The sequence below is a fragment of the Pleurodeles waltl genome, chromosome 3_1, assembly GCF_031143425.1.
Source record: "Pleurodeles waltl isolate 20211129_DDA chromosome 3_1, aPleWal1.hap1.20221129, whole genome shotgun sequence".
In the NCBI taxonomy this organism is placed as follows: domain Eukaryota; kingdom Metazoa; phylum Chordata; class Amphibia; order Caudata; family Salamandridae; genus Pleurodeles; species Pleurodeles waltl.
Genome location: NC_090440.1, coordinates 409696006 through 409706609, shown reverse-complemented (window position 1 = coordinate 409706609; position 10604 = coordinate 409696006). Strand labels below are relative to the sequence as shown.

General features: G+C 38.7%; 1 protein-coding gene across 2 annotated transcripts in view; it reads right to left on the bottom strand.

Moving 5' to 3' along the window:
- Positions 1–1328: 1328 nt before the first annotated feature.
- FES (FES proto-oncogene, tyrosine kinase) overlaps positions 1329–10604 on the bottom strand; it is a 385097-nt gene continuing 375821 nt past the window's right edge. For both annotated transcript variants that reach the window (XM_069222643.1, XM_069222642.1), the window contains exon 20: positions 1329–4866. In XM_069222643.1, coding sequence (XP_069078744.1) covers positions 4724–4866 — 143 coding nt within the window. In that variant the 3' untranslated portion in view covers positions 1329–4723. The remainder of the gene's footprint in view (positions 4867–10604) is intronic.

Genomic DNA, 10604 nt, shown 5'->3' with positions numbered 1-10604 from the left:
AATTGCCATGTTGAACATCAGCCACGCTGATCAGCCATGGTTAAAACACCTTGGCAAAGCCAATAACTCTTGTATAGGCGTGACCTGTTGAATTTGCAAGTGTTTGTTTACTGTGAGCATTACAACAACCAAATTACTTATACTATTCACTCAGCATTTGTGTCAGAGATACCAAATTTTCTGTTTTCACTAATTCGTTGAAGAGTACCCCTTTTTGTTACTAGGACAACATTAAACTATGCTTACACTTAGGGTTTCATAGTCGATCTGGTCTGAACTGCCCTGTACTTTTATCATTCACCAACACTCAACATGCATGTCTTCAAAAAGAGGAAGGCCTCATTTGTCATTATCTAGCCTCTCAATAGTCTGGGGATCAGGGCGTTGAGGAAGATAGTCATTGAAAAATATCTCTTGCAATGTGAGTGGAGATGTATAAGTGATAAGGAGCACCCTGATCTCCAACCTATCTTTACGAATTAAGAAAGATTTTTTTTATTTTTTTTAATCCGACTGAAATTAGTTGTGTGCAGCACAAAAGAAATGGAGAATTGCATGGATGATTTTTACCAGGTGTGGTATTTTTTTTGTACTTCTGATTTTTTTTTCCACTGTCTAATTTCACCGATGTATTGTAGGAGAAAAATCTCACCATCCAGTCCTCATCCATCTGATTAAAGAAAGATAGCCTCAAAAGCAAGCATCGCAATGTATGACTATATTTTTCAACATTGTGGGGCATATTTAAGAGCCCCTAGCTCCTCCTTAGTGCAGCCATTTTGTCATCTTTGTAATGCTAAGGCGGCGCTAAAGTGACTATTTCCACCAGCCATATTTACAAAGTGGCACAATGCATGCATTGTACCACTTTCTAACCCTTTTTAACAAATTTCACTGCACCATTTTTGGCGTTATTTTTAATGCTTGCTCAGAGCAGGTGTTAAAATGACACTCCCATAGAAACCTATGGGCCTCCTTGCACTTTACTATACCAGCATCAAAATTGTTGACGCTAGTGTAGCAAAGCGCCACAATAGGGTAAAAAATTTTGATGCTCTTCTGCTAACGACCGCCATGGTGCACCACATCATAAATACGGCGCAACCATGGTGTTATTAGGTGCTGGTAGGAGGGTGCAGAAAAAGTGGCGCACCAACTGTGATGCGCCACTTTTTCTTGAATATTGGCCTGTATGTATAGTAAAAACAATGAAATGGCAGAAACTCTACCAAGGTATAAGGTATACCACCAGTGAAATACCGCATACATAACTGTACCACCGCATGTGTGTGCATTTGGGAGGTAGCATGCAGAGTCAATATTAATTAAAAACAAACACAGAGTTTTTTTGATATAGACAAATTTTTAATGAGAAACAAAATAATTTACTTTAACACAGTCGATAAGCACGTTTACAAACAAATCACTCATACCTTCACAATTATTGTTAGAAATGTTCAAAGACCATCACCGGTCCGTCCCAGCAGGTTGTGTGCAAAAACACACTTTCAAATGATTTCATCGGCTAGGAAAGAACTGCGTATTTTTCATAAAAAAAGATTTGCCTGTGCTATTGGTATTTACATTTTGCGTCAGCAGCTCTTTTTGGGCATTTCAAGGGGCTAGTACCTGAAACAAGCTCGAACACAACGTTTCGTGGCATAACAAATATTTAAGTCATTTATTGGGGACAGAGAGCTGGCGAGGCAAGGACATGAGAATGGTAATTTATTTACCGCCCTAATGTGTTCTAGTTCTCCACTCCCTGGAAGAACCACCTGACATGTCTGATATTATCTTTGAGCTTTATATGTGTTGATTGATTATATGTGTTGATTGATTTCAAACTTGTTTCAGTAAGGACACTACTGATTCAAAGATGGAGAAGATAGTGCCTTCTGTTTACTTCACAGCTTCAGAAAAGTAAAAACATAGAAAGGGGTGAAGCAATATCATGGTACTGGTGTTCCATACAGTGTTGCTCCTGAAGTTAAATGCAATACATTACAACCCACCAAGGGGGCTCTACTTTTGAATGAAATTAATAAGTATTTTATATTGGTACGGTAGAACAGAATAGCATTTTTTTTTTAATTGCTGAAATACTCAAAGACTCAATGGAAAGTTGAAAGACCTAGGGAAGATATATTTGGGAGTGGGCGAAGGGGGGAAAATCTAATGGCAGAATCTGCAAAGCATCTACATTTGGCAGTAGTGCAACATCTCATTTTGTTGCTGATGAACAAAGTGTTTGAGACTAATATATGCGATATTACCATGCTGGAATTGGATTTCAACGCTGGAAGATCTCAAATGTGATGTGGGAGTACTCCAAAGTGTTTAGTTTCAGGAAAGACATTCTCAGAAGATTACATTTTACGGCTCAGATTCCTTTTTGTGGTCTTTCTTGACAGTACGGCTATCACCAAACAATTGTGTGCCCACTACTAGAGAGGGGCTTTGGCTCTGCCCCGGTGGAAGACAGAAAATAAGTTTTGATTGGCAGAAGTTATGTGTTTCCACAAAAAAGTGCTTGCACTGCACACAGGTGTGATCAATTGTTTTATTTATCCATCTGCCTAAGGTTGAACATGATATTGTAATTCTATTGAAGTGTCTTAGATAATTAGATAATTTATGCTGTTTTTCTCTGGCACCAGCACAGATGGGAGGAGGTCATTCATTAACATACATGGGTTCTGAGGCATGGCTTGACAGTGCAACTGTCACCTGACCTTTTACCCTACAGCAAAATGATTCTACAGTGTCACACAAACATATATTTATTCCCATGCTATTTACTTGTAATATTTCACACCACAGAATAGTCTTTCAAAGCCAGGCCTATTGGCTTTGTAAATGCGTGTTTTCTTTGGAACAGTATGTATGGTATGTATGTATGTAAGGGCTATTTGTAAAGTGTGGATCTAGCCAAAAAGCAGTAGAACATTCACTGGAAACGTCACTGATACTCACTTAACATTTTCAGAAACATTGAGTTTTTGAGGACTGTAATGCTGGCTTAAATTAATCTTTTAAAAAGACTGAAATAACTTGACATAGGTGCTGCTTTGGAGGGATTGGCTTTTAAGAATACAGAATATCAGAATAGATTTGAAACAGTATGGTGTCCATTTCTAGAGACGTGTGGTTAATATGTAAGGATGGGAATGTTAAACAATTGATTTATTATTTCAGGAGTTAGAGGGGACCGATAATACAAATCGAAGGACAAAAAAATAATAAGTTCTGTAACTAATTGTGCGGGTGAATCGGTATATATAGATGTATTTGTTCTAGGAATAGTGCAAGCACAGCACATGCTAATGGACTATTATTTGGTTTTTAGTGAGGTATATTAGGACAACTGTGTAAAAGCCATGTTCTGAATGATATCATGCCCTTCTTGAGGGAGGATAATTGTTTCTAGTGTTTCCGATCTTTGCACTTTTCTTCTACTCACAATAAAATCGACCCTGGATATCAATATCCCTGCTCCAATCAACCTCTCTCACCGCGCCCCTCATGCTGTCTGTTAGAACCCTAATGTGGACAGCGATCCATGGCTTTCTATCTAAGTTTTAACTAAACAAGACAAGGTTGTTTACTCTGGGATAGCATTAGTCTTAGTTGTGCTTACTGAGGCATTACTAGACACAGACCAATAGCAAAGTAAAGGGCAGATATTTCTCTATGAGACACAGGAGGCTGAAATCTCGGTATGAATGCCCATCTCTAATTTCCTTATTACAGGTGGCTTGTGACGTCCTTTGTTGCCAGCAATAAAAAAATGACACAGCTACACAACTGTAATAACTTATTACAATTGAGTTCAGACATTACAATGCCTGCTGCCAGAGTCAGCAGTCAAGGGGAAAGTCAGACCACAGAGCATAGTTAAAACTGCACTTTGTAAAACAAGAACAAAAGGGGGCTTTTCCTTCTGCTGCTGTTTTTTTCTAGATAAACAGTGGGAAGCAGAAATGAGAGATTTATGGCGACATGTTTATCCCCCCTATCCCTTTTAGGTAATTATAGAAAGAGTAGAATCTTTGGCATGTTTCTACACATGCTTACCTAGGAGGTTTATAAGTATGACTTTCAAATTGATTCTAATATCTTTTTGCAACAAGTATCCAACTGCTTTTTGGTGTGTTTAATTTCCTACCAGAGATTCTAATTGCATCCTTCATGTTTAAAAACATTATTTTTCATATGAAAGAGCCACATATTGAAGGTTTAAGTGGTTTGTGGATAGGGTTATGGTGTGGTCATGTATTTTAAGGAATAAAGTGTCCCCTGTTGTACATTGTAAGGATATTGCAGGCCACCGGGGAGGTGTGACCATAAAGAGAAATGAGGCCAAAGGCCGAGTTCCTTTATAAGTTCATGGAATCCCACATACTTTATGAGCTATTTAGGGATCTGCTAATAATAATTTACAAGAAAACAGCACACAGCATCTTCACGTTGAGAGAACTTGAGAGATGATGCCGCTCTCATACACGTATATTAAAAATTAAGAATTCTGAATTGGAGTTGAAAAACATACACATGATGTTTACAAAGCAGGATCTCTGGATATCATTTTTGTTGTTCACAAGTTAAGGCACTTGGCACAATAGATGCATCTCCTGTCTTATGTTACACAGCAATCCAGATGCCTCTACATACTTGTCAGAGCAAATACAAACAGTTTGTTTTCCTAGTATGTTTCTGTTACTCATTTTTGTTTCTTATGGATAGCAATGAGCTCTTGGTGAACAGTGGTGAAATTGGGACGTTTTTTTTGGTCATACTCCCAGCACCGCTGCATCAATTGATATACATCGGCAGGACACCTATCAGGGGAAGGCAGCCGGTATCCTGTAATGAGAAAGTAAGAAGATAGGGATCTGAATTACTTTATTTCTATTTGAGAAAAATCAGCTCTTCAGAAATACTAGTTCTCTCGTATTTGTACCAGAACAATCAGTCATTTTTCTAACAATCTGTTGCCCTTCCCCACTCACTAGACCAGTCTTCCTTGCCACTTCCTTGCCTGATCTTTAAGATTAGCCCCACTACCTCTTTTAAACCTCCCACTGTATTTTTAACATAGTTATTTTACAAAAATAAACACATGTATTGAGACAAATCATTATATTGCCATTGTCAGTCGTATGAGACATTAATGTAATGGACAAGGGGTAATTATGAGAGTGTTTGATATAGCCATCAAAGATAAAACAAAAGAAAATCCAATCAGAATCATTCAGCAGCCCAAGAGAACTACAGTATAGGTAGCTTTGTATAACGTCATTATTACATATACTATATTAAGCAGTTATTCTATGTATTCTTCATTGTTCGATATCTTTAAATTACCTGTCCTCTAAAACCGATATCAGCGTGTTGTGTAAAACATGTTGATGCTGCCTTTTCTAATCCATCCTTGTAGCTACATCAGTGCCTTCACGAGGGTCGTAAAGCCTCCCAAATATCTTGAGGTCTATTAATCCTAGGTTGTTAGGTGAAGTAAGTGTCAACTGAATCATTACAAAAGTTTCACAATCTTTTAGCCAATCATTTTGTATAGGTAACTGGTCTTCCATTTATGGCATGGCACTTCTATATTTGGCTTTTAGGAGCTTTAAGGCTGCGAGTCTTCTACATGATGCCTTAACTTAGCTACATAACCCTGAAGTGCAAGCAGAGGTGATGACTCTAAGTGGGGATTAAATAATATCTGTAATTACTTTAAACACTTTTACCTAAATTTCATATGTCCCTGACCATTTCTATGCCTACTGTATGAAATCAGCTTTGGAACATGATCAGCGGTAACGTGTATTTAGTGGCCTGGTCAGTTTTATGCATTGTCATCGGGGTGCAAGAGATGGGTCAAGAATCTGATCTGTATAAGCATGGGTCAAGAATCTGATCTGTATAAGCATGTGTCTATAGTATATGGGCACAGGCTTTGTCTACAAATAACAGTAATTCCAAATGTTATCATCAATCACAAGTCCTAAATCAGATAAGGTACCAGAGTTTATAATGAATAATAACTGGGGAAGGTCAATTGTAGATCATTGAGGAATAATAACACTCTCCCAGTTGTGATGTACTCTCAGAAATGAGTAGAGCAGTTTAATCAGGCTTATGAAGTAGCTGACTAGGCCCATACTAGTAAGTAATGTAAAAACAAATCACCACTCTAGTGAGGCAAATGTCCACCTAGCATCCAAAAGATGAGAGTGACTGTAGTTCAGGTTTAGACGGAAGCATGAGAGCAAATATTGTTCTCAAATTATGTGAAATGGCTCTGCATGTGACAAAGCCCCTCTGTTGCGGAAGGACCAGTTTATCCATCATGGGCATAACCTAATTGGGTATTACTCTGTTATTGTATTATCTAAGTTCAGCAGCAACAATGGGCATTATGATTTATGTTGTTCTTTATCCTTTCCTGGCTTTATCAGCGCAGTCATTATTGCCTCTCAATGTTGGGCGGGGGCTTCCAGTCTCAAATGTGTCATTGTCCATCTCTAGTTAGTGCAGGGCCAAAAGTTATTTTTATTCTTAGTAGAGCTCGGTGTTAAAGCTGTTCGAACCTGGGGGCAACACCTCCTGCAGAGCAGTCTAAAGTTGTCTTAAGTTTGCCCTTGTGAAGTTGCTCAAGCAGCGTCTTGTCCTTATCTAACCATGCCAAGGCGTCTGAATCAAGATTGTCATTAAGGCTCTCAGAACTTGGTGTGCCTTTTGAAGAGTTTGGTGTCATGTGAATGCTTGAATTCTTGCAAAACTGCCTGCCTATCATATAGACTGTTACAAGCCAAAATTGCTGTTACTTGGGTTCTACTGCTGCCGCACGGGCGCAGTAACTGGGAAAGCATTATACTCTATCTCACACCCACTACATTCCTTCTGCCCTGTGCAATTTGCCCATGTATTTTACCGGTGGTTCAGCATCCCCCATATGAGCCAGTAAGCATTTATTTATTTCGGCTACAATTTCGGGGTCAACAGTTTGAGTATGTAGCCTCTCAAGCCATTTTGCTTTAAAAGATGACTTTGAGAACCCTGGATTGTTTCGATATAGTGCTACCCATAATGTTGGCCTTAAAGGATTCCCAAACTGAGTGTTGGTGGACAGAGCCTACATTCAGTTATCCCCAATTGTAGTGTGTATCTTTTTGTAGAACACTATATCTAGCAGTGCCTCCATTGGAAAGCTCCACTCGCGACTCTGAGGAAAGGAAATTGGAATATGTAACATCAGAAATATTGGTAAATAATCTGAAAGGGTCCTGACAGGCAGCCAGATGAATAACGTAATCCAGTGAATGATAGCCCTAGACAGAAACCAATAGTGAATATAAGAATATGAATCACGTACTGAGGTGTAGAAGATGTATAGAAGATGTATACTCTCTCTTCAGCTTTTTGGACTCTGCATATGTCAACTACGTCAGTGAAATCACTAAAATGCTGTGGTGCTGACACTGTCCTGGGACATTAGAAAGATTGTGATCTGGACTTGTCTAAAATAGGTTGAAATGGCAGTTTAAAGACACGTTCCCAGATTAAGCGAGCAGCTCTACATTGCCAGCACAGGGCAAAGTTATCATAAACAAATTCTGAAATGTTGGTGTTCGCAATATAAATAGTAACCAGAGTGATTGGGATGTTGTAGGGCGAGCCATTAATCATCAATAGTCTACCATTCTGGTCAGCGTGTACTCGTCATGTGAAGCTCAATGATTTGTGAATCAGGATTGCTACTCCCATAGTGTATTGCTATGTGAGGCAAAATATAGGTACGATCTACACTTGTAGGTGAAGGTCAGAGTGCTATTATGGAAGGGGGGTGTCTCTTAAAAAAAAGCAGTATCCACTTCTAGATACGCCATCACTAACCTGGCTTCCTTCAGATTATTAGGCATCTAAGATTCCAAGAAATTAACTGTAAGCGTGTACTTCAGAAAGTAACAATACAGAAAAAGATTATTTTCGAAATATTCCATTTTATAAATTTTGTACAGAAGTGCAGGACATGTTCATTTGTCATATTAGTTTTACAACAACTGTTTTATAATAGTAAGCACAAAGTAACACATCTACCTCCTCCTACCCTGAACCTTCCAACTAATATTGTAAATTTCCAAACCCACCCAAAACAAACAAGACCTAAAGTAGCCTCAGTGACATGCGCATGGTGGTGTGGCTAACTCTTAGTAACTTGTATCTGCATAGAAAATTCAAGTCCGATACCTGCAATATCACAATGGCTTATAAAAAGGGCAAGAATCAACTCTGCCCATATAACACGAAGGCTATGTACTAATAACAAAGGACATTCCGAGACCCTCTCCTGGAATAGACCAAGAGAGAATGGTCTAAGTTTGTAACAATTTAAGCAAGCAAACGTCATTGCAAGACTAATCAGAGGTACTTGATATATATATAATATATTCCAAACTCTGACCCCTGGTCAAAGATAAACAGGCACTTCACAGTGCTCCTCCATCTCACCACCGTGTTTTGGCTTCACAAGCCCTTCTCAAGGTGAGCAAGCCCCACCGACCCACAAAACAAATACCAACATAATAATGAAAACTGAAAAAGGCTGAAAAAAAGACTTTCATTCCAATGTCTAAATCATTATCTCCTATTAGAAACAGGTAAACAATTTTATATTAAATGCTGATTACAAAGTCATTAGGAGCCAAGTATAAAAATTGAGTAAAGTCTTCTCCAAGCCGTATGGAATAGGTAGTAAAATGCTGTAGCAGCATCATAACTCTCAGAACAAATATCACTAATGGGAACAATGTACAGGGGAAGGCGTGGCTGGGGGGTAGAGGGTGAAAACACCAAAATTCTGGTAATCTTGCCCAATTGAGCAATCATTAACAACTGAAATTGCATGCTAAACATTGAAAAGATATATTTAAAAAATTGCTGACCTGGTGCAACCACAGAACACTCCTCTATGTCAAGTTCAATAGAGCCTCAGTGGGCTAAATCGACACAGCTGCACGTTAGCAGATCAAATTACTACTTAAAGTTTTTTTTTAAATTCCAGTTTGTAACCAGATACAGCCACTAGCATACTTGTATACCAGGTACATCATGGCCCCAATATATCCAACTGAATAAGCCATACTGTATCACCACTACATACCACTAGACCATACCAATTCCCCTATCTTCCATGTGATGATTTCCGGGTTCTATATCTTGGGTATAATAGGCTGGGAGACATTAGCCTTCCTCTATATGAACCTCCAACTCCTCATCCTTATTTAGTCCCATAGGGTGTTTCGTATGTAGATCCAAAATATGTTTGGACTCAAGTTGCTTTAATTTCCTGGTCCTATTTCCCATTGGTACATTCAGCACAATCAACTACAAAAAAATGTAGTTTCTTGAGGGGAAAAAGTTGTACCCTCAATGTACATCAATGCACAACGGCAATATAAAACGTATATGCAGAAATCTGAGTTACAATTCAAAAACCTGTTAATCCTTCTTTTCTGTCGATTTGTGGTGGTATACACTGTAGTATTTGAAACATGTTCACAAGCCTTACATTGCCTACATTTATAGACCCCCTGGGGTTTAGATAGCCACATACTCTGTTTATTTGATTGTGTATGGTAACGTGAGTGAGCATGTCCCTCAATGACTGACCCCCCCTTAATGTACATAAGCCCCCTCACTTTCTTTGCCAAACAATTAAATGTGGTAATCCATCTATCCTCATTTTGTTTAGGGATTCTATCCTTATTGGAATATTATATCAGATCCCTATTAAAGGATTTCACCTTTCTTTCAGCTACAGTCAGAACTTTATTAGTGTAGCCTCTTTGTCTCAATCTTTGGTTAATTTCAGACTTCTGTTTCTCAAGTTCCCTGTCCTTATCACAGACCTTCTTAATCCTAAACAGCTCCCCATAGGGAATGCTATTAATCAGGTTCCTAAGATGGTGACATTTATAATGTAGAACACTATTGCCAGCTCTCTTTTTACGGACTAATGTTGTATGGAGTTTTCCATTCTCCACCCAGAGCCTTACATCTAGAAAATCATTTTCATTCTACTCATTCTTGCGATAAATTTGAGATTAAAAGGATTATTACTTAGTTCATCCACAAAGACCTGGGCTACATCTGGGGGACCATTCCGTAATAGAAATAAATTGTGAATGTAACAGGTCCAGATAAGGACATATTGTATATATTCTTTTTTTCTCTCTGACCAAGCCACTTGTTCCTCCCACCAGCCCTTAACAAGGTTCGCAAAGCTGGGGGCGAAGCAAGTGCCCATCACGGGTCCAGTCTTTGCCAATAGTATACCTCATTGTATAGGAAAATGTTCTCCTTCAGGCAGCACCTGTCATGCTAATTAGCATCTTGTTATGTTTCAAAAAGCAGACAGCTCTTGTTCTGCAAACATTTTCACATTCAGTCAAACCAAACTGATGATTAATGTACGTATATAGGGATACAACATCCATAGTGATCACGATAAACTCCTCTGACCGGTTTACATTTTGTACCTTGGTCAGGAAACCACTACTATCCTTACAATAGGAGAGCAGGGCCGCAAAAAAAGG